Below are 25,642 nucleotides of genomic sequence, written 5' to 3'. Positions count from 1 at the left end.
ATGCATTTTTACTATCTATAATAATTGCTCTATCCTTAAAAAAAAAAAAATTTAAAAAAAAAGAAGAAGAAGAAGAAGAAACTCAACATGAAGTCAAGTATTATGGCATGGGCCTTAATGATAGATTATTTGTCTATATGGAATTTAACTTTCAAAATTTTATTAGATATTCGTATTTCTACTTTATAAAGATTCAGCATACAGGTATCATTTTTTTTTTTCTGAGCAAGAAAATTATAATATTTTAAAAAATACTACTATAGTAGGTGGTGTACTAGTGTGACCCAAACCAGTCATTGCAAAATGGAAAATATTTTCGAACAAATTCGGTCTCATAATTTTTTATCAGAAGGTTGAGGAGAAGCCGCTTTGATGGTGGTACGTATGTGATATGAGTGAAAATGCGGGCGATTAATAATCGTTCTGTTATGTGACTATGTAAAGGGGATAAGTTTTTGGTTTTACGGGAACCTAGACCTTAGATTTTGAGGAAACCTAAACTCTTTTCAAACACAAGGTTTGAGATTAATTTTTTAATTGATTTATTGATGAGCTTGACGTCTTTAAATAGACGATTACAATGCATAGTGAAAATAAAAGATTAAGTAGAATAAACTATTCTAATCCCTACTTCTAATGTTATCTATAAAGATGACATATTATCCTAAGTTATTTTAATCTAAAATACCTCTTTTATTAGACCCTTGACATTTGATATCCGTACTTATCCGCTATTTACATATGTGTGATGTGAATAGTAAAAACCATTATCTACGGATGCGGATATGGGTTTTAGGGTATGTGAATGTAGATATAACCACATTCGTATTCCCTTTATATATATATATATATAGGATAACTTCTATAAGGAGCTAGTGTAAACTAACTTCTTTGTGCCCACCAATCAGTCATTGACACCTCAGCATATTAGAAAAAACCTAAGTTTAAGAAATAAACACTACCACACTAGATTATACCAAATATAAAAAGAAAAATCATTTAAAAAAAAAAAACCCAATTAATTTTTTTAAAAAAAAAAATAAAAAGAAAAAGAAAAAACAAAGGGATGGTTGGCTGGCCACCCCATCCCCCACTTGGGGTGGCCGGCCGCTACCCTAGGGCATGTCTGGGGTGGCCGGCGAGCCACCCCTAGGTGTAGGGTGGCTCCATGGCCTGGGTGGTTGCGTAGCCACCCTAGATATGTAAAGCCATAGAACCCAATTGCACATAAATCAAAGTCAAACCAATTGGCAATACCTGTGGAAGGGGCAGTGCGGCCATGAGATCTATGAAGAATGCATTAATTTCCCATATTCAAATCAGTTGTCATACACAAAGGTAGAAAAAAAGTGGATCAACAAAGAGCGCTACTAAGCAAAAGAACATGGAAATCCTATTCCTATGTAGGAAAATATCACTTCCAAGATCAAGAATTCCCTTCTACCATAGCTTATGATTCTCTGGGAAAGCGTCCAATCTCCCAAACGTGGAAGTTTTACTGGTACTTTGTTTCCCATCACCAATACCACCGCCTTCTGGTTTCAACAAAGGCAGATTTGGGGTGGTTGCGCCAGCCACCCCCAGCCCATCTGGGGTGGCAGGCAAGATACCCCATGGCCTAGGTGTGGCCTGCCGGCCACCCCATGGCCTGGGGGTGGGGTCAGCTGCCCCTACCTCCCTTTGGGGTGGCTGCCGGCCACCCCAAGTAAGGGATGGGGTGTCTAGCCAGCCACCCCTTTGTTTTTCTTTTTTTGTTTTTTTTTTTTTAAAAAAAAAAAAAAATTAATTAATTGGTTTTTTAATTATTTTTCCTTTTATATTTGGTATAATCTGGTATAGTAGTGTTTATTTCTTAAACTTAAGTTTTTTTTGATATGCTGAGGTGTTAATGGCTGATTGGTGGGCACAAAGGAGTTACACCAGCTCCTTATAGAAGTTATCCTTATATATAATTCATTAAAACGACGTTGTTTTGAATTTAATAAGTTTATGACATTTTGTTTATGTTAGGTTTTTTTTTTACTATCATTATCTCAAAGTCATACCTCTCACAACCATAGCTTATTTATTTATGTTTGCTAGATTTGTAATTTTTTTTTGGATTTGTAATGCTTAGAATCAAATCTCTATGCACTTAAGCTTCAAGAAGGAATGCCAATTCATGACAAATTTGTTATGTTGAACAAACCATATGCATAGGATGGATTTTTTTTTGGGAGTTAAAATTGAACAAATGCTGGTTGAATCTAGAACCTATAAATTCCAGTTCAAACCCTTATGTCTTGTACTTTAATTTTTATGAAAGACACGTTCTCAAAGAGAAAATCTAAAGTGAAATGTGCAAAATTCCAACTTTTTTTTGTGCTTTGCTCATCCATAATTAAAATTCCGGATGTAGTTCTAAGCCTTATGATAAGACTAAGGGGAAGAATATTGGATGAGGGTGACTAGGCCCTACTAAGGTTTGACTTCTAACCTAACAAGATATGAATTTATTTCATATGGTTTGGAAGTTTTAATGTGCCTTCTTTGTTAATATATGTTTGTCCATTGCTTGACCCTTGACTATGGATTATCACACACAACACATATAGCATAAATAGTGGTGGTACATAGTGGCATGACATGAGTTGCAACAATGATTTTGTTTATTCATCTTTTGATACTCTTGCAAGCTTTGAGTATTTTTTTTTTTTTTTGGCACATCAACAAGAGTTTCTCCTAATCTGCAATTTTTTATCATTTATTGGATATACTCTTCTTATGAATACTCTTGCTTGAAACATTTTTCCCTTGTTGATATTGAGTCACACATTGAGGGCGAGTTTTTGCTAATGTTTCTTCATGATCTTGCATTACTTCATGCATGTTCTGTTATCTGTGATCATGAGTTTTATTTCTGTATTCCTGTTCCACATATGCCTTGATGTATTTTGTGAAGTGTTTCAGGAAACATGAAGACTTTAATTCATTCTGTGACAAAAAGGGGGATGATGATGGGATTGGTTTGGCATTTTGGTTTTGTCACCAAATTGCCAAAGGGGGAGGTTGTTAGTTCTTGTGTTGGCTTAATTCAATTCCAAAATGCAGAGGTTACTGTCCATGGGCTCAAACACTAATATAGAATACTCAGACTCAAATCTCCACCGTTCATAATGTAGATTCATGTGTCATGAACGTCCTTGCAAAATTTCAACTCAATTGGCCCACAAACGCCCATTGATCAGAGTTGGTTATCAAGGTTGGACAACATTTCCAGAATATTGTTTTCTCCCCATTGCAGGCCATGTCCGAACAAGGTGCTAAGCTATCCGAACAGGCTTTCTAGCAAGCATATTTTTGCTCCACAAGGCCCTATCCGGACACCCCATTAACCTATCCGAACACCCCGTACCTATTATGCCTAAAAACATGTTTTTTGTGGGCTCAGGTCTAGGGTTTAATGTACTGATATATATATATATACATCATTATAGAAGATAGAGACATGAATTTTTGCCCCTAAAGAGTTCGTCGGAGGCTGTGCTAAGAGAAATCATATGTGGTGAGCATTAAATAGAATCTCTTAGAGTTTTAGTTATTCCTTTAATAAATCTACGGTTGAGAAGTCTACTGGAAGGGTCCGGTAAAAGAGAATCACGTTGAAGAAGATTGTAAGGAAAGAGACGAGTTGTAGGCTTGTCGATCTTACAGTGCCAAGGTCTTGCAAAGGGTTGTAAGTGTTCCTAGTGTCTGTAATCTCTAGATAATCTTTTGATAGTGATTTCCTGGGTTTAGCTGTCCCGGAAAGGTTTTACTTTTATATCGGTTTCTAAAAGGTTTCCTCTTCGTAACCAAAATATCTGTGTCTGCCTCTTTATTGCTTTATATATTTTGGGTGATTGAATTGTTTATTGCTTTATAGTATTAATTCCGCATAAATTGTGATAAACAAGTTTTTGGAGTCGGCATAGCATTTTTTAGTTGGATTTCACTACTGAAAAAACTCTTCTGATTTGTTCTAATTTAATTGTCTTAGATGATCTTCCTTTATTATTATTACTAGCTTATAACCTGCGCTATGCGCAAGATTTTTCATTATAATTTAATTTTAAAATTTAAACACATCATTTTTTATTATAAGTTAAAAAGACATCTAAAAATATATTTCACCTCTTTAAATAAAAAAAAAATTAAATTAAATCTTTGTTCCTATAAGTATATATCATTTAAAATGAAAGGTATAAAGAAAAAAAAATTAGCAAGAAGAATACATGGATTATAATATACTTAACGCAATTAATGACACGTTAATTATATTGAAATAAAATTAACGTAATTAATGACGTCATATAGGTATATAGATAGAATTAACACAATTAATTATATTGAATTATAATTAATACAATTGTTAACATATAATAGTTTGAGATAGTATAAGACTCTCACACTCAAGATACTAACAAACTATAGATAAACCCAAGAGGTTATTATATGTAATTAGAATTCATTCCTTGCACTTATCTCTTATCTCTTCTCTTCTAGCAATTTTCTCTTATCTCTTTGTATCTTAGTTTCATTGTAACTAGAATACTTGTATTATTATAAATATCAATACAAACCACTAAGAGTGGTAAGCAATCAAAGCATTCTTACGTAGAGATATTCTAGATCTTTTATGGTATCAGAGCACAAAGAGACTAACGTCTAAAGCTCAATGGCCGAAGTAGCAATTTCCTCCAACCCTGCTCCTCCCAACCAACAGCAACAATCTGGTTGCACCATCTTCACCATCCCAAATATATCTTATACCCTCTCCATTAAATTATCCAAGGATAATTTCACATCATGGCGCACACAAATTCTTGCGTATCTCCGAGGTCAAGACGCATACGATTTCATGGATGGAACCAATTCACCACCGCAGCAAATGATCCCTAACACTAGCACCGCAGCAGATGCATCAATCACCATGCTTAATCCTGATTTCATGTAGTGGGTCCAGAAGGATCAAATGATCCTAAGTGTTGATCTCTACCCTCACTGAACCCTACGTGGTGCATGCCGTGGGATGTGCTACTACCCATGCACTTTGGAATGCCTTGATCTCCATGTTTGCTTCGAAATCCCGTGCTCGAATCATGCAAATCCATTATCAACTTGCTACATCTAAGAAAGATAACTCTTCTATCACTGAGTATTTCAAGAAAATCAAAAATCTCAGCGATACACTAACTGCTGCCGGACAGCCCTTGAATGATTTTGAGAGCGTATCATTCCTTCTTGCTGGGCTAGGATCTGATTACGATCCTTTTGTAACTTATGTTACCACATGGGTAGTTCCTCTCACTATTGTTGAAATATATGGCCATCTATTGGCTCATGAGATTCAAATTGAACACAACTTGCCCACTGCTGTGGTGCACCTGCCTTTCGCCAATTATTCTGCCCGCTCGAGCATACCATGCTGAAGAGGCTTTCGTCGGAGGAACTCATACTCTGGAGGCCGACCAGCATACCATGGATGCACCCTTGCGTCTCCAGCACGTGGACGTGGCTCCATCTTCCACAACCAAGTTGTTGCCCCAGCCCGCCATGTCTGCCAGTTATGCGGCAAAACCGACGACCTTGCCTCTCAATGCTACTCAAGGTTTGATGCCTCCTTCCAGAACGAGTCTGCTACTCCTCCATATGCTCTCTACTCCTCTCCATCAGTTAACTCGGATGAGGACTAGTATCCGAATACGGGTGCATCTCATCATCTCACCAATGAGATGAACAACCTCAACCTTACATCTCAGGAATACTCCAGCACATATCACGTTCACATAGGAAACGGTTCAAGTTTGTCTATTTCTCATATAGGATCAGCAACACTCTCGGTTCCCACACTTAGGATCATCTGATCCCTCTGGACCCACTGCATGAAATCAGGATTAAGCATGGTGGCTGGCGCATCTGCTGCAGTGCTAGTGTTGGGGATCGTTTGCTGCAGTGGTGGATTGGTTCCATCCACGAAACAGTATGCATCTTGGCCTCGGAGATATGCAAGAATCTATTTTGCCCTGATGTGAAATTATCCTTGGATAATTTGATGGAGAGGGTATGGGACATATTTGTGATGGTGAAGATGGTGCAACCAGATTGTTGCTGTTGGTTAGGTGGCGGGTTGGGAGGGGAGGGTTGGAGGAAATTGCTACTTCGGCCATTGAGCTTTAGACATTAGTCTGTTTATGCTCTGATACCACAAAAGATCTAGAATATTTCTATGTAAGAATGCTTTGAATTGCTTACCACTCTTGGTGGTTTGTATTGATATTTATAATCATACAAGTATTCTAGTTATAATGAAACTAAGATACAAAGAGATAAGAGATAATTGCTAGAAGATAAGAGATAAGTGCAGGGAATGAATTCTTTTTTTTTTTTTTTTTTTTGAAAGGGAAAGCATTCCAAACACATTCATTGATGAAAAGATTGCGAACAAGAGCTCTTACAAACAAAGCATAAAGCTCTGAAGCAAATCATAGCCGAAGCTAAGGTTACAGGCGTCAAAGATACAAACATAATAATCTACCAATCAAGGCCAATCAATGATAACAACATCCGCTAACCCATGACTAGTTTTCAGGTTTAACAACAGATCTACACTAGATAAACTCAATCTAATGCATAGGTAGCGCTTATTTCTCGGCCCTGAGAGCAGAGAACCCCATTCCAAAACTCATCATCCTCGACCCGAAAGCCAAGATATCGTTCACATCCACAACCCAAGGGTCTGGACCAAAAGCAAATACCTCACAGAGCCTCAAGATTCAAAAGGGCAGATCAAGAGAGAAGACATAGCCTTATTACAAGCAACAAAAACAGGAAAGAAAATGTACAGGGAAAAAAAGGAAGGTGAAGAACAAATATAGGGAAACGGAAAAACAACAAAAAGGAAGCCAACAAAATACAGGGAAAAAAAAACAACAGGAAAGAGCACACTAGGCGGATGACAGCAGCTGGAAGAAAAGCTAATCACGTGCTTGCCATAAACCGAAGCGGAAGATGGCATTGGAAGCTCATCGCATAGGGGAATGTGTGAAACGACCCGGCAGCAGACGGTGGACGGCAAAGCAAGCACGGAGGAGATCGGCGGCACACTCAAAAAACTGGGGGGAGAGCTTGAGTGAATCCCCCAAGAGTGGCACCCACAAAGTGTGCCAAACAAGCAAACAACAACAAATAACAAATACACCAAGAAAAAGGGCAAATAACAGGCAAAACAAGGAATAGAAATAAACCACAAAACAAAACAGAAAACAAATCACAACCGGAGATACGGATCCGGTGCAAAAGGTGGGATGGACACGAACGGATCCGGCGAGCAAGATGGAGGGGCACACATTGAGGTGGATCAGACGTAGGACGGAAGGAAGATCGAGCTTTGACAAAACCGATCCAAAGCCAAGTCCGACCCAAAAAAAGACGCAGCAAAGAATGATGGCAGTGGAGGAAGGTGGCATGGTGGAGAAAGGCTAGGCAGACACAGCAGCGAAGAAAGAAGGGCTACACCAGAGAACGGAACAAAGGAGGGAAAGGGGTGGCAGAGAAATGGAAGAACCGCAAAAGCCAAGTGGGGAGGGAGGAAGCAAAGGAGTTAGGGGCATTAGGTAAATAGGCTAGCTTACAAAGTGAAGAGGGCGAGGGGAGGAGGGAGGTAGCCAACGGCCATCCCTCCTCCCCTAACTAGGGATTTCCTTACCTGTGCAACGCTCTAAGAGAAGAGCTAGGGTTTTTCCAATATCTCTTTTTCAAAAGTAGTTTCTAATGCCTATGCATATTCCTATTCAAGTTATTACGGAAATGACAATGTCTCTTTTAAACTTTTAATTGAAATAATAATTCTAATTACATATAATAACTTCTGAGGTTTCTCTATAGCTTGTTATTATCTTGAGTCTGAGAGTCTCTTACTATCTCAAACTTTTATGTGTTCTAACAAGTGGTAAGTAATTCAAAGCATTCTTACATAGAAATATTCTAGATCTTTTAGCAATTAATGACAATAATTAATAACCGGTTTCTTAAAAACCGGTTATATATATATATATATATATATATATATATATATACAGGATCCTCTGGATATTATCCCGTTAGTTATATTGGATGGGTATTTTTGTCTTTTTACTTTTTGAGGGGACAAAAAACTCCTGCAATATAACTAACTGGATAATATTCAATTCAAATTAAATGGGGAGGATCCTAATTCATATAGTATATATATATGATGACATCTTTTTTTCTTTTTCTTTTTTTTTTTGAGAATCCTAAATGTATTAATATACATATTAAATTGACTAAATATATTAATACATAATAATTTGATTTATATTATTTGTTTCCTTATTTGATTTGGACATTAATAATACTTAATTTATTGAATAATTTATATATGAAAAACTCTTAAAATATAATTAACATAATTAATGACCAATTTTTTAAGAAAAAATCGTTTAAAAAATTATGCCTTAAAAAATTTGTTTAGCCTTTTAAAAAAAAATGAATTCATGCCAACTATAGATAGATGAATACTGGAAGCGAAACAATCAATGAAATAAAAATTTTATAGCAAAATGATTAACAAATGTGATACGAATAATAATGTTCAATCACAACTTTAAAATTGAAAACGCTATCACTTCATATACAGGATAATAACGGCATTTACTTCTCGCAAAAATGCAGATGTAGATACCGACAATCATTATCAGCAGATGGGGACATATATCAAATGGATGCATACCGACAAAACAGTCTTCTTAAACTCTCTCTCAAATAATTGTGAGGTGGCCCACCTTTCTTATCATCCTCTGATGAATAAGCACCACCACAAAGGTGGCCAAAGAGTGTACACTCACTTTGAAATCGTAGGATTGTAGACTAGCAGCCTACGGCACTTCTTTGCTTTTTAATGGAAAATTGCACTCGTAGGCTATGTTTGCCAATCGAATATTTTAATATATTTAATTGATATGAAAAAAAAAATTATAAAAAAAAGTGAAAAATTTTATTTTGTAGTAATTTTTTTTTTATTTAAATAGTAATAAAAAGTGATAAATGTGATATAAATAGTAAACATATTATAACTAATTTTGAGACAATTTTGGTTCGATCCGATCCGACCCTTCGCCAAACACAACTCAAGAGAATGGACTGGACCAAAATTGTTTAGGAATATGTGATTGATTGATTTTAGTGAAAATGTTTTGTAGGAAAAAGTAAAAAAATATATCTTATATGGAAAAATGTAAAAATTTTGTTTTCTAATGATTTTTTTATTTGAATAATAATAAAAAAAATGATTAATGTGGTATAAAAAGTAGGAATGTTGAGATTAATTTTGAGGTAAAAGTATTTTTTTTTTTTTTTTTGGGATTGAGGAAGAGGCTGGTCCGACCTCTTGGCAAATGCTACCTAATGTTGTCCACAAATTCTTTCCTAAGCTTTTTTTTTTTTTGACATGTTTGCACAAGATGGGGGAGGGGGATTCGAGCTAGTAACCTCCACTTCATTAAGTGTGGTCTCAGCCGATTGAGTTACCTCTTGGGGACCTTCCCTAAGCTTTTGATGCAACGTAAAAAAAAATAATACTTAAAGTCAAAAAAAAAAAAAAAAAAATTTAATTTTTAAAGTGATAAATCTATATATTTTTTTAATTAATTATTTTTTTTTCTCAAATCGTCATACTTCTATCAGAGCTTGCTTGTCCTCGCATCGAAAAATATTTTCAGAATAGATTGTGTAATGAACCATTATCTACTCCTTGTTAGTGCAAAAGAAGAGGATAACTTGAGGCTTTGAAACTAGCGTGAGAGAATGCTTTGTTTATGGAATGTGGATCTTTCTTCGGTTCAAAAGAGAGTATCTAATTAATTATAGTAAATAAATATTTTTATCATCTCAAAAAGAGAAAAGACAAAAATATCATTTTATTATAACTAATTAAATACTTTTCAGTTTAAATAAAATAAAAAGAATTTTGTTCCTTGTTTGCTAGGCTATAGCCTACATCATTCCTTCATGTATCTCTCCCCATTTGCTTTGCTGGGAAAATCCTCCAAAACCTCTTGCCTGTCATGAAATGGACACCAAAAAGGAAAAAAAAAAAAAAAAAAACGTGGGGTATTGGGATAAATCAGTGAACATTGGTTGAAAGGCACGCATGCATTCAACTTAATTGCTTTTGATAAGTCCCTTTTCAGCTTTTCTTACACAAAGGCAAAGAGCTGGCCGAGGGACGACGAGAGGGGATATCCTAACAATCTAATAATGATGACTTCGGTTCATGGACATGCCACGAAATCAAGCAAAAAGAGAGAAATGATTGGGTTAATATTTATTTTATTTTCTTTTATAAATTAATTAGCCACCGTTATCGAAGCTAATTTCTGAAATGGCACCAAAGTCTTTTCAGATAGTACGAAATGACGTCAAAGGGGTGACATCAGAAATAGGCTTTAAAGGCATGCAATAAATAAAAGATCCTTTAAAAGATGGCCTTTTGTTTGTTAGGCTGCGGCATAGTCTCACATTTTTCACGACACTGTTTCTCAATTAGTGCCATCTGACGATGCTGCAGTGAGACACGATTAATTATGTATGTGACAAGTTAAGTTATATTAAAAGATAATAAAGCCTTTATGAGACAAGGGAAAAAAATTGAAAATATTTGTGTAAGCCGTAAGGTGTTTTGAAGGGGCAAAATTAGAATTATGTACACTTTTAATTTTCAAACCGGATATTACATACTGCATTATAGGGGTGCAAAGGCGGTTACGGTTAGCGGTTAGTGGCAATAACCGCTAACCGTAACCGCCCTAGCGGTTAGTAAATTTCACTAACCGCAACCGCTAACCGCCTAGCGGTTAACGGTTAGCGGTTAGTGGCCGGTTAGCGGTTAGTGAAATAGATAACCGCCCGCTAACCGCTTTTTTAAAATTGGGCTTTTTTTTACCCTCATTTTTTTTTCTTGTATTTTTAATATCTTCTTGGGCCCAATTGCTATAAATATTTGAATTGTCATTGGATCATATGATTAAGTGTTGATCTTATAAACTTACAAACAAACAAAAATACTTCAATTGTAGTTATAAGTAACACATTGTTTAATCCAATGTCAATTACTTAATTTGATATTATATGAATCACATTGTCATTGTCATTGTACATGAATAATTGATTAAGTATTGGAATTGTAATTGGATCATATAGTTAAATATTTATCTTATACATTTATATATATGCATATAAGCAATTATATATATATATATATATATATATATATATATATAATTCAAAATTGTTAATTTTCTTTTTTTTTTTCCTTTCAAAAAATGGTTAAATTTCTTTTTCTAAAAAATGTTCAAAAAATACATTAATACTTCAATTGTGATTATAAGTAACACACTGTTGAATCTAATGTCAATTACTTAATTTGATATTATATAATCATATAGTCTCATTAAATTATATCATATGATTCATATGATTAATTATTTAAATTCTTATCATATTTACTTATAATCTTTTTTCTTTGAATTGAACTTAATATCTAATGGTAAATGGTAATGTTCAAACTCCTAAATCCTAAATTCCTAAAGTATCTAATAATGCTTTAATTAAATTGTAGACTTGTAGTTATAAGTAACATATTGTTTAATTCAATTGAATCAATTGTGATTATCATTGTACATGAATCATATGATTAACTTGTAGACTTATGACTTATGAGTTATGTCATATTATATATGTATTATTTATTATTATATAATCATATGATTTAATGATCAAGTCATCATGTGATATAATCATATCAATTATAGTGATAATATATAAATTACTAAAATTATAATGATAATACATTAATACTTAAATTATGTTTATAAGTAACACATTGGTCATTGTTTAATCCAATGTCAATTACTTAATTTGATATTATACGAATCATATCATCATTGTACATTAATAATATGATTCACTTGAAGTCTTGAATAAAGTATTTGAATTGTCATTGAATCATATGATTAACTATTGATATTATACATTTATATTATTCATATACATATGTAGACTTATATAGACTTATAGGTTTATAACATACATTGGAAATAAGTCTCTAGATATTTAATTGTTGTATTAGTATGAATTAGTATACTTATGAGTTATGTCATATTATATATGTATAATTTGTTATTATATAATCAAATGATTTAATAATCAATCTCATGTGATATAATCATATAAATTATAGTGATAATATATTAATACTCAAATTGTGATTTAATTATTTTTTAAAAAAAATTGTGATTTAATGATCAAGTGATTATATGATATAATCATATAAATTATAGTGATAATATATTAATACTCAAATTGTGATTTAATTATTTTTTAAAAAAATTGTGATTTAATGATCAAGTGATTATGTTATATGTATAATTATAAAAATATATTATATAAAAAGGCGGTTAGCGGTTAGCGGTTACGGTTAGTAGACCCAATAACCGCTAACCGCTAACCGCTAGGCGGTTATGGCGGTTAGGCGGTTAGCGGTTAATGCGGTTAAACGGTTAGGCGGTTATAGCGGTTAGCGGTTAGCGGGCGGTTAAAAACCGCCCGCCTTTGCACCCCTACTGCATTAGTCTGTTTAAGCACAAATCGTACCAAATACTTCGGCGCCACTCAGAGGTGTACAGTACATATAAAATGAAGGGGTTTGCCAAACACTCTCAAAAACAAAAACAAAAAATCCTTTTCGGATGAATTAAAAAGGAAAAATGGCAAAATTGTAAAAAATAAAATAATAATAATAAAATAACAATTTTACCCTTCTAAATAAAGGGATCGGATCCTTTCGGTTAAAGAGACACACAAAGCAACAAAAACAAAAACATAATTGCGTGAGTGAGTGAGTGACTGCCCGAACAACAACATGCCTCTCCAGCAGCACCATAAACATACATAGATAGTGCCTGCCCCTTTTGGGTGGAGCCCAGTGTCCATAAAGTTTCGAATATTTTTCTTTTTTAAAAAATGATATGAACAAGATTTTCGTCTATATATAGAAACCATATTGTCTATGCCGAGGCTTATCCAAAGAAGATTCATTAGTAGTTTTAGTTCCATAAAACTTGGGCATTATTAGAAGCTTCGTCGCCAGCAGAAACTGCATTAGAAGGTTCGCTACGCAGGAGAGATGGCGCCGTCGCCCAAAACTGCGCCCTGGCCCTAACGAAAGAGGCGGGGGTGGGGGTGTGGGGAGGGAGCCAGCGTCATCTGTCTTGCATAGGAAACCTTACATGTTCAACAAGCCAGCCGAGCCGACTCCCTAATTTTGAAGCCTAGCTCCTAGCTAGTTCGGTGTTTCCTATATATCCTTTTTCTGTTCCTTACTTTTTTTTTTCTTTTTTTTTTTTAACTGATGTGTGCTTTCAGGTGGAATGTGGGGGGAATTGTGTGAATGAAGCCCTATTCGAATTTGGATGTGTATGCAAAACAATCTTCTCTTCTTTTTTCTTTCTGGGAGCAGACAAAAAGTTATATCCATGCAACAAGTCTACCACATGGCCTTGCTGCGGGCAGAAATGGCGCTCGTGAAACAAGTTTGCAGAGTACTTAAAAGTAACTATTGTAAACTGTCATAAACTAAGCGATATGATTTGGCAGTAAAAATTAAAAATAATTCAATGGTGATTTTTATTACAACATCATCCGAGTTATGACAATCGTATTATTGTTTACTAAACAACATTTCTCACTTTTTAATCATGGGTTTCACACAAGATTTGCCCCTAATTCTACCATTGCATTGTAACATAATTCTCACTTTCTGTTCATTCATGTCACACAAGATTTGCCCTTAACTCCGCCCTTGCATTATAACATTGTTTTTATGGTAAAGTCCATTTAATCTCTTCAAACTATTATCTTAATGATAATTTATCCCATAAACTATCAATTGCGACAATTTACACCATAAATTACCAAAACAATGACAATGTACCCACAATTAAAAAAAAATTATGAAATTACCCTTACTAAAATAAAAATAAAAATACTACATTTTAATTTTTTTTTTTCAAAATTTAAGAGTATTTTTGTCTTATTGAAAATTCTATATGGGTAATTTTGTCATTTTATTAGTATTGGGAGGTACATTTTCATTATTTTGATAGTTTAGAGGTAATTTGTCACAATTGAATAGTTTGAGGAGTAAATTATTTTAGGTGGTAGTTTGAAAGAGTAAAGTAAACTTTACCCTTGTTTTTATTATTATTATTACAAGTGCTGATCTAACTAATTTTTACTGTTATATCATCAAGTGACATAATAATTGTATAACAGTCTATTAATTAACATTATTCTTTAAAATGCAGAGGATTCCATTACGACAGTTTTGACCCACATGTTGTGTCATACCTAGTAGATAAGACTAGATGTGAGAAACAGAATTTTTTTTAATTTTTTAATTTTTATTTGTGAATAAAGATATGAGAAACATAATTGCAGGGGACATCCTGGTCAAAGCCAAATTCTTGTGATTAGCAAACTTGTAAAAAAACCAGTCGGGCATTTGTGAATTTAGACAATCATTCTATTAATGACAAAAAGGTCCGCTTAACTTGGAAGTCCAACAAATTTTACAAATAACTCGAGCACAGTTATAATAAAAACGTGATAGCCAGCAAGACAGCTCTATCCAGCTCTTGTAGCTACCAAGATCCCTCGGCACCCACTGTTGGGTTCTCGAAAGCAGAAAATCCCCAGAAAGTCTTCAATGCGTACGGTGGTGAAATAGTTACACCCTCTTCTGTGATCTTTGCTATCTGCAAGTTGCAAAATTCACATATATGTTAAGAATGACTCAGAAAAATACCACATTCAATTATTATAATCTTAAGAACTTTTCTTAGTTGGTCAGGGACATATACTTAAAGGGTCGAAGAATCATTTGAGTTGAAGTTCATTGGCCAAATTAGATTTACAATTCAAAATCATATTCTAGAAGATAATTTAAATATAGAACGGCTGAAGAACAATTGAACTAATTCAGAGATTTGGGCCACCTTTATACAGAACTGCATATAGTTGAAGATCTATGTACACAGAGAGAGGGTTCAATAGCTAATTCATGTCACATTCACAGAAAAGATCAAAAGATGGAAATGCTTCCAAAAATTCCAGTAGGCTATCTACTAGTACAATTTGGCATTATTATCTGATTCAGGTTACTGAACATTTAAGTTCAGAATGGCAAACAACGCTCAACAAAACATTAATTTAAAAAACATAAATCTACCAAGACAAGGAAACAATAATCTACTTCCCAATCCTAGATCAAGAGAACGTCAAAACTAATCAGAATGACCCTACAGGTACTACGAAATGTGTGCAAAAAGGAAGATGGTAGATGGTCGTCCATAATCAAGTGCCTGAACACTCCGCCATAAGAAGCAGGTTGAATTTGTTGTCTTGCTCTCATCATAACCCATAAAGAAACACAATGAGCCTCCCAAGCACCAAGACCATTCTAGAGAGAGAGAGAGAGAGAGGGGAAAGGTAAAGGAAGACGTAGAATACTGAACCTGGGAACTACGTGCCCACTTTGAACATGTTTCACCTTGTAAAGATACGTGGATAGATAATGGGAGTAGGGGTGGGCAGATTAATTGGTTACCGATTATCGACAGATTACCAAATTTAAGCGAACCGACAGTAACCGTAACCGATAATTATCGGTCGGTAATCGGTTAAAAATTTTATACCGATAAGCTTATCGGTTGATAATCGGTCGGTTAATAATTTTTTATAGAAAAACCGATATGACCGATAAGTTTTTTAATTTTTAATTTTTTATAATTTTATATTTATATTTATTTATATTTAAAAAATAAAAAAAAAAGCTTTACTAAGCTATTTTAGGCTTTAGCCCAACAAAACGTATTTGAACCTCCAAAACAATTAATTTTTTGCTCAATTAATAACCAGTTAAAGGCCCAATAAAAAGCCCACAAAAGCCCAAATCGATTTAACCGACCAGTTAACCGATTACCGATATAACCGATAATTTTCGGTTAACATTTCTTATCGGTAATCGGTTAGGATTTGGTTAACCGATAGCTTATCGGTTAACCGACCGATAAGCCCATTAACGGGACCAATATGACCGATACCCAGCCCTAAATGGGAGTGAGCATATTCCACAAGCTTGGACAGTAAGAATAATGAAAATCTTCACCATCTATTATAAATTCTAGGAATTTCAAAAAAGCATGTAGAGGGGAAAAAAAAGAAATAAAAATAAAACTGAGTTCCAAAATCTTGTCACCCTTTTTCTTGTTTAAATATTTTGCTAGAATATTGGCTCTACCTCATCATGAACTCTTGTCACCCTGTTTCTTGTTTAAATATTTTACTTATCAAAAAAAAAATATTTTGCTAGAATATTGGCTCTACCTCATCATTGCCTAGTAGTCAAGATTCATATTAGCAAAAACTTTCTTTTCTAGCCCTTCTTTTAGCTTTTTGCAAGAGTAAAATTCCAAAGGAAAACCACCACAAGTTGAGACAGCAAAAATATTTAGTCCTTGGTCAGTGATTTAGAAACTGTCTCTAAGGCTCAAGAAGATTTCTACCAGAATGAGGTTGAAACTATTATGACAATTAAATCCAGAAGAGAGGGAGTGAGAGAAAAGAGTTCACACATTTGAGACAGGATTTCATTAATTCCTCTAATTCTTCAAAAAGAACATCCAAAGGACATCCCATTTTAAAATTTTATACAGAAATACAATATAATATGAGAATGAAAATACTCTCTTTCAAAAAAAATATTTCTTCGTTTGAAATGACTTATGAAAATGGCAAAAAATTAGTGATATTCTAATTAAGGTATAACAGAAGTGACATGAATTTTTAAATAAGAATCTTGTTGGCTTTTGAAAATGTGAGAGCAATATAGGAAATGGAGCAAGTAGAACTTTCACTTTTTAAAAGTGGATATAATTTTGGTTTTAAAAAGAAAGGGGAATATCTTCAATTCAGAGGTTGCAAAAAACCCTTGTTTTCTGCCAACCACTCAACAGCTTACACCTCAGCTTATTGCAAAAAACCACAATGAGAACAAAACGCCACATTATTCCTCCCAAATTTGAGCAGCCACCAGCGTCCGCCTTACGCCGCCGCCAGCCTCCGTTTCTCTCTCTGTCGGCCATGTGGGGTGGCGCGCGGCCACCCCAGCCACCCATGGGGTGGCTCACGGTCACCCCAAAACTGCTGGGGTGGCTCGCCAGCCACCCCATGGGTGGCTGAGGTGGCCGCACGCCACCCCACGTGGCCGATGGAGAGAGACAGAGTCTAGCAGCGGTTCCGACAGTAGCGTATGGCGGAGGCTGGCAGCTGCTCAAATTTGGGAGGAATAATGTGGTTTTTTGTTCTCATTTTGATTTTTTGTAATATTCTGAAATTGCTGATGTGTCAGCTGTTGAATAGTTAGCAAAATACTCTTGTTTTCTGCAACCTCCGTATAGCAACAACTCTCAAAGAAAGACATTTAAATTGGGATGGAGTAATAAAATTCAAACCACAATTTCGCAGAAATAACAAAAGCAATCAACGGTTCAATTTTAATTTGTTGCAATCGCTATGCAAGTAGAACTTCCACTTTTTAAAAGTGGATATATTTTGGGAATTAAAAAGAAAGACATCAGCAATTTAAATTGGGATGAAGTAATAAAATTCAAACCACAATTTCGTAGAAATAACCAAAGCAATCAACAGTTTGATTTTAATTTGTTGCAATCCTTATTGATATTCCACACACAACCAAAATTGAACATTAGATCTCTAATTGAAATTTTGATATGGAAATAGAGACTAAAAAAGAAAAAGATATGGATAAAATGAGATACAGAAATTTAAAACATCCAGAGAAGTTGCAGAATTTCGTCCAACAACTATAAAAAAGTTTTAACTGTTTTCCGGTAATATCATTGTACACCTATAACTTAATTATTAAGGGTTTTAGAAATTAAAGGACATCTCAAAGCCAATTATATAAGGAAACAACAAACCTGAAGCTTGTTGATAGCAGACCGGTCACGATATAGAAGTACACGCATACATTTCTCCAGTAACTTAACACCATCTTCAAAACTCAAGTTCTCATGCCACTCATCACGAAGAAGAGGCCGGGCAAGGTGATTTCCAAACCCAGTTGCTACATGGTTATCCTCAAAATTTACACCTATCATGCTAACCTGGATAAGAATCACAACTACACATCTGAGTAATATTCTTAGATGCACATACGAAGCTGCAAAGCATCAAATAAAATGATCAGTTATGTCTACCATGCCAAGGTACTTCTGCCCATTTTTCACTCCACCAAGAACAAGTGAGTTCCACAGTGGATCAAACTTGTTGCGCCTATTATACATCACACGAGTTAAATAGCTGTGCACCTCTTTAGGCCCAAAAGAATTCCCATCATCCCACATGTTGTCATACAGGCTGCAAATACCAAACCACAGAATTAAGAATCTCTCAGCAAAGAAGGTACAAACCTTGCAACAACAAAAAAGTTCATTTTCACATGACACCAAATAAAGGGGGGGGGGGGGGGGGGGGGGGATGGGGGTTGTTGTATAAAAAGGTGCAAACTTTCCGCTCCATCCATATCTCTTCCAAAACAATCAGTACTTACATAAGCTCATCAAGATAACGTAAAATCTCCTGAAAGTCACTTATTTCCCCGCTTGCACCAAGAAGAGAATGTTTTCCAACAGCCTTCAATCGCTCCACACTCTTGTATCTCAGGGTAGACCCATAGGAGCCTGTCAGTTAATACATTATTAACATGAAGCATCTATGATCATAAAGAAGTTTTCAAAATGTTATTTAAAACATGAACCAGTTAGTCTAGTGGCATAAATGATATGAGATATGTACCAAAAACATATATTCTAAAATGGATCTAAAGATTCAATGTAAAATTAGTCTAAAGCTATCCACAATGAGGGGTCAGGTGAATTTAAGGAATATGATGGGCATCTGGTTATTAGATATTCATATGGACATAATCATTACGGAAAGTATACAATGTGTCTCATGCATGTCTGGGATAAGAGGAAACAGATTTGCAATAAAAATTTCAGTATAGACAAAAGCAAGTAGCCAAATAAAATTGCTTTAGACTACTAAAAAAGGGGGTCAGAGCTCTTAAAACCAATAAGTGCCACTTAAAACCTTGACTAGTGATCCCTACTCACTCACTGAAGTGCAAGAGTACAAGATCAGACAAGAAATTACTTGCTGAATCAATAAGAACGTAGGAAGATGACATAACAAAGTTGAAAGGAATAGTCTTAAAAAGACAGTACATAAGAGAGTTTTGAAAGGAGTAGCCTTTTTCCCTAAAGAAATAAACAATTAATCAAAATACTGAAAACAAGATAAATAGAATACTTCCTTCTCAAATGATATTAATAAAAAAACATGAAGCGTACAAGAACAGAGCTCTTTCCTTTTTCTTTTTTCTTTTTTTTTTTTTTTTTTTTTCTTTTTTTTTTTTTTTTCAATCATGACAAAAAATCATAATTTTTGAAGTTTCATAATTACAGACACTGTCATGGCTAAATTTGATATCATTTATTTCTATCTATCACTTAAAATAAAATATCAATAGAACAAGTATTAGGCAAACTGAAAACTGTATTCACACGTCTCAATTGCAATTTGACAATTTCAAGAGGGAAAACAATTACATGGACTCAGTTTTTTTATTTTCTTTCCAGTTAAATTCAATCCACATATATACACACGAGCGCGCGCACACACACACATAGATATACCTGCATGCATATATATATATATACATCCATACAGCCATTGTTTTCTCAGCAGCCAAATGAGGGTATATGTTCAAGAACAAAGTTAATTTACTCGAAAATACTTTAGCAAAAACAGAATTATATGAAAATTGCAACAGAGGATGAGTGAGTTTAGCATTTAACCTCCCATATCAGCAGCCATAAGAATTCCATCTTTGTATTTCAGAGCAACTACGGACGTCCCAGTAACATATGGGTACCTAAACCAACCCAAAAAACATTAAAAAAAAATTAGGGTTAGATTGTTATTTTTCTACCTAAACTAGCAATTTGACCTAGCACCCATTACAAGACACCAACTCCAAAGAATTCCCAAAGAGTAATGCTCTATACTAGACAAATATCCACTTTCCATCCACCAAAGTTGATGTGGCGTTGTCCCCTCATAGCATTTGTTAGATGGAAATGGCTTTTTTTGGTTGGGGGACTACGCCACATCAGCTTTTGGTGGATAGAAGATGGACACTTGTCTAGTATATAGCATTACTCATTCCCAAATCCCAAAAACCTAAACCCAAAATCCACATGCACTGATACATACAGAGTTCTTTGAGAATCAGCTTCAGAGCCCACTAGGCTATGCTGCTTGGCAGCTTGGTTTGAATCCATCGTCAACTACAGAGAGAACAAAGAAGATGCACTCAGTTAGAGACCTGATTTAAAAAGGAAAAAAAAAATCAATGGACTTAGGCTCTATTTGTTTCGGCATAAAATCTTTTTTATCAAAAAATGTTTTTGGTTCACTTGAAAACATTTTCCGGCATTTGTCTCATACAGAAAATCAGCAAATATTTGCATTCAAGCATATTAACCTATAAATATCAATTTTTATTCACAACATAAAAATACTAATATAAAACTAAAAAAATCAACCTAAAAATTATGTTTAATTGAAATATCTCATAAAGATAGAAACATCTAGGATTTCTAGGATTTACATCATGCAAGTTAATCTAGGATTTACATCACCGTATTACATCATCATTCCAAGAAAGCATACTATTTTAAGATTTTGCTGGGTAACTATAGCAGTGTGCCTTCTCTTGACTGCACAAATGACCAGAGAAAAGGCTTCCTCTCTCCAAGTAAGAGATACAAGTATTGGATAGAAAGAGTTTCCAATACTAGAAATGACTTCCACAGAAACAGAGCAAAAGGGATAACAAAGAAAACACAAATATGAAAAGAAATGTCATGCACAATTTGAAGGTACGGTGCAGAAGTACTGCTGAGCATCTTCATATTCTCAAGTCTCCCATTTGCTATCACTAGAAAGAAGGGTGACACCAAATTCTTGACAAGTGCACAAATCAGAGTTTTAAAATACAGCTAAAAACTGCATAAGCTCAATGCCCTGACACAACAAAAGATGTTCTATAAGTAAAGATGTGATAGATGGCGCACTGACAGTTGAAAAGGCCAGGTAATTATTCAAGCATCTTCATATAGAAACATAAAATAGTTTAGATCCAATGGTAGATACCCCATGATATCAACGTCAAATGCAGCACATGCAAATTATTAAATGACATGAAGTCATTTGGGTGTCCAATCAGTAGCCAAAATAGGAAACATACTGATACATGGTTCGGCAGCTAATCCACAAAATGATAGGTAAAGATAAGGTTAAGAGCAAACATAACAGACCTCTAGCCCAAAAAGAATGTCATAATTATTAAAAAAGAAGAAAATAACATAAGCCATACTCGGCATTAGCAGATATGGTTTTCTTGCTCAAATCAAAGCACGGTGGACAATACCAGTGTGATATGAGTGACAGGCAACATTATGCAATGGATGCCAATGTTTAAACTAATGCAAAGTCCCTTTCTAACCAACCTTGTCTATAACTCAGAGAGAAATCTATAGTTGGACAATCAAATATGCTCAGACAAAAAGGACTCAACTACTTAAAGCATGTCATTGATTCTCCAAACCATTTCCACTATCCATTTATTCATATTTCTCTAGAAGCTTAGCAATTGGAAATAACAAAGGAGGTTTCTCTAATTACTTTACTGAGATTTGGATCTGTACCAGTGCATAGACTCGTCCAATTATTTTAAAAACCCCCCACAGCACACTGAGAGAGGAGAGAGCCCAAAAAAAAGGACATTTATAGAAGCTAAGATCTCTGCAACCGTTAACAGAAGACACACAGACACGGAAAAAGAGAGATTTTAAAATTTTCGTGCAGTGGTGTTCATTTTGTTTTCTCTATTTCTTAAAGACTATCAAGGAGTACTCTTCGTCATGCAAAAGTACCTCCTTACTTCGCTCTTTCAGGTGCTTCTTTTTGTCAGATCTCGATTCTCCAAGCCCAGGAATCAAGCACCAACAAGCAACTACCGAGTCTTGCACTTCTTCGTTGTCTCCAACTCAAAGTTTCCATTTTAAGAGAGCGACACCGCTCTGATTACTCGGTTTTTCTCTTTTTCTTTTCTCAAAAATAAATGAAAAAATAATAATAAAACAATTAAAATAAAAGACCCGTAAATCAAACTACCCAGTTTAGTACAGAGCACAAAAATATAAACCTATGTTCTTCCCTTGAGTTTTCTCAGCAAACAAACGGAAGTGAACAGTAAAAACCCAAAAAGGAAATAACCAAGAGAAAGAAACCCAGTAGAGGGAAACAACAGAAAGGGCAAAAAAAAAAAACTTGGCGAGATTGACGTAAAAGAAGAGGGGCTTTTTGGCGTTAGAGACTTGGATGCGATTCCTCTTGTTGGACGACGAGTCCGTGACGTAAAAAAATAGCATTCATACAACCAGCAATAACCCAAACAACAGCAAATCAAAAAACCCAAATTCAGTACTTCAAAAAAAAAAAAAAACATTCAACAGCTACCAAACGAAGAGCTGGCCAAAAGAAACCAAACATTTTGAATCCAAACAGAGAAAGCTAGACTCACACAACCAATTCAACAGCCACCAAACATTTGCTCATCGAAAATGACTAAATCTACAGATACAAATCCACAGATCAAAAGCTTTTTTCTTACTCTAGAGTGACAAAAATCTAAACCTAACTCTAAATCCGATGCGGTAGCGAGCTAGGCTTCGAGAATGAAGCTTCAGAGTGATCCAACAGAGAGATACGAGAGTACCTGAGATGCAGAAGCCGAAGAGAGAGAGGAGCTGCGCGGTTTGGAGTTGAGCGAAGGGAGAAGAGGAGTACCGAGTACCGAGTTCCTGAGTTTCCTTTCCCTTCGCTGAAGAAATACTTTAGATGGGCTGCTCCGACGCGGCCCAGTTGTACCCGGCCCAGCTAGTACAACTAATGGCCCATGGGCTGCGCTCAACTGGACGTTCAAAAGATGAATAGAGAGCTCGGGTCCTCTCTCAATTTTTGTTTTTCTATATATATATATAGTTGTTGAAAGCGGTAATTTTCTTTTCCTTTTTTTTTATGAAAAATTATAATTAAATTTGAACCGTTTAAAAAACTATAATATATATGTTATAGTGTTTTTTTACAGCACCTAAGTTAAATCCAAAAATTTATTAAAAATTTTATTGTACAAATAAACAGTAGAGATTGTCATATTGGAGAATTAACTCTAATTATTTGTTTATTCACTCTTTATTTTTGCACAAGAGAATTTTCAATTATTCTTTTAGTTTACGAAGCTAAATTCGTTGTTAATATATGCCATTGCAACATGCTGTGAAAAAAATAGTTCGATCAATTGCAAAAAAAATGTAAGCTTCTCTTGTATACATGTCTTCATTTGTGTACATGTTCAATAGTTTATTTTACACGACTTCATTTGTATACATGTCTAAATATTAACCTTTACTTCCAACAAAGATACCATGATAGCGGGATGATGTTTTCCGGTGATAATGCATGTAGCTTACCATTTATATGCATGTCTAAATTTTAACCTCTACTTTGGCTAGGGTGTACATGCAGGCAGATATTAACAGCATGTATCTGCTATGTACATGTGGATGCGGTTATCAAAAACCGCTATCCACATATACGGATAAAGGTTTTAGGGTATGCGAATGCAGTTATTAACCACATCCGCATACCTTTATATATAATATATAATATATAAAATATAAAATATAAAATATATTATTTTAATAAATTCACCAAAATGACATCGTTGTTTATTAGGTATGTGTTATGTTTGCATTTTTTATGGTTTTTTCTTCACAATTTATTCATTCACTTGGGCAAAAAGGCAAAATTAATGTGAAATCAATATATTTTCAAAACATTAGGGCTTAAAAGAATTAAAACAAGTCCAAACATTAAGGCTCCGTTTGGTTTGCGAAATAAACCCTTAGAATGGAATGGAATGGATATTCCGATGAAATGGTCATTCTTTTTGTTAGATTGTATTTGACCCTATTCAATTATCAAAATATGTGTTTGTATTTTCTCATTCATTTCCCTTGTGTGAGGGTAAAAATTGGAGGTGTTTTGGGTTTTGTCATTAAATGGCCAAATGGGGAGATTGTTAGGTTTAGTTTGGCCTTATTTAATGATCAAAACATTTGTTTGTAAATTCTCATTTTTTCCCAAGTATCAGGGTGAAGATAAGACGTTTGATAGAGTTCTTTGTCTTTCTCGTTGGATGGGGCATCAAAACAGGTATGTGATGGGGCTTAAGGATAGCTCCTTGCCTTCTCGTTAGATGGCACGTCAGAAAGGGCTCATGACGGGACTATGTGATTTGCTTCCATGATTTATCTTCCCATTACTCTTGGAAAAGCATTGGATGTGTTTATAGAAGTGTTCTGTAATGTTCTGGTACCCGAACATCACCTGGACATCCATTAGGCATCACTTGGAAGTGATTGGATCACTTGAAAAATGTTTTTCCTGTCACTTGGGCATCATGATGCAACTCCTAACGGAAAAACAGTAAGTTACTATCAAATTCCCGTTAGGACGCAGCTAGTTTTGGTAGAAAGTTTAAAGCTATTTTTACCTAACAAACGTCTGAATTTGAAGAAGCTCATTAGAGACAAAGTTGTAGATCAGGGAAAGAATGTTCCTGAGAGTTTGCATCATTTGGAGCTTGGATGAAAAAGTTATAGCCAAGATACCCTGATTGGTTTGGTTCTCCAAATGACTTTTCAGTTTTATGACAAGTTTGTCATTTCTCTTTGTATATAGAGAAAATGATGCTCATTAGGGAAGGTTGAACCTCCAAGCACGAAAATTCAAAGGGATAGTCTCTAGAGAAGGCTAATTAATTCTCATTGTTGATCCAAGAGGGATTGGGTTGGAAGCCATCGTTGCTTTCCTCCTCTTGATGGTTGTGAAGCTTTCTTCCATGTTTCACCATTGTTGTACCAAATGGAGTTCCTAAAAAGCTTGAAGCTTTCCACCACTTAGGGCTTTTCATTATTGATTTCAAACCACACCATACACATCCTTCAACTGCAAAAAAGTCTACCGAAGGGTCAATGAGGAGATGTATTTCGTGAAGATGGTCAGGATGGAGACAAGCTAGGAAACTTGTTGTTCTTACTAAGTCTAGAGATGTACTCCGACAAAAACACTTGTTTACCACTTGATGATTAGCTGTGTTCTTTCGGTCAAGAATCTCACAACTGTCATGTAGGATAGGGTTCTCTACCTTTACGCCCTTCTGACTAGGAGTACCATCGACTACGAGTGCCACAAACACCGAGAGCTGCACTAAGAGGGACGCGCAGCTAATGGAGCGTCCTCGTCCACACCAACAAGCGACTCTGATCTC

General features: G+C 35.0%; 1 protein-coding gene and 1 long non-coding RNA gene across 2 annotated transcripts; one reads left to right on the top strand and one right to left on the bottom strand.

Moving 5' to 3' along the window:
• The first annotated feature begins 13,141 nt into the window (after positions 1 to 13,141).
• Positions 13,142 to 13,808, top strand: LOC132164746 (uncharacterized). Its single transcript, XR_009438413.2, has 2 exons — positions 13,142 to 13,381; positions 13,462 to 13,808. It is a non-coding gene; the product is annotated as an uncharacterized LOC132164746 (long non-coding RNA).
• Positions 13,809 to 14,529: 721 nt separating this feature from the next.
• On the bottom strand, positions 14,530 to 23,099 carry LOC132164251 (proteasome subunit beta type-4). Its single transcript, XM_059574722.2, has 7 exons — positions 23,027 to 23,099; positions 20,458 to 20,531; positions 20,040 to 20,116; positions 18,731 to 18,860; positions 18,378 to 18,537; positions 18,099 to 18,284; positions 14,530 to 14,852 (listed from the first exon to the last, which is right to left on the bottom strand). Exons 2-7 carry the CDS (start codon positions 20,523 to 20,525, stop codon positions 14,739 to 14,741), a joined length of 735 nt encoding a protein of 244 aa, XP_059430705.1. The 5' UTR covers positions 20,526 to 20,531; positions 23,027 to 23,099; the 3' UTR covers positions 14,530 to 14,738.
• Positions 23,100 to 25,642: the final 2,543 nt, after the last annotated feature.

Source organism: Corylus avellana, chromosome 8 (genome assembly GCF_965113065.1).
Source record: "Corylus avellana chromosome 8, dhCorAvel1.hap1.2, whole genome shotgun sequence".
NCBI classification, from domain to species: domain Eukaryota; kingdom Viridiplantae; phylum Streptophyta; class Magnoliopsida; order Fagales; family Betulaceae; genus Corylus; species Corylus avellana.
The sequence above is the reverse complement of the archived record's forward strand: the minus strand, read 5'-3'. Positions and strand labels throughout refer to the sequence as shown.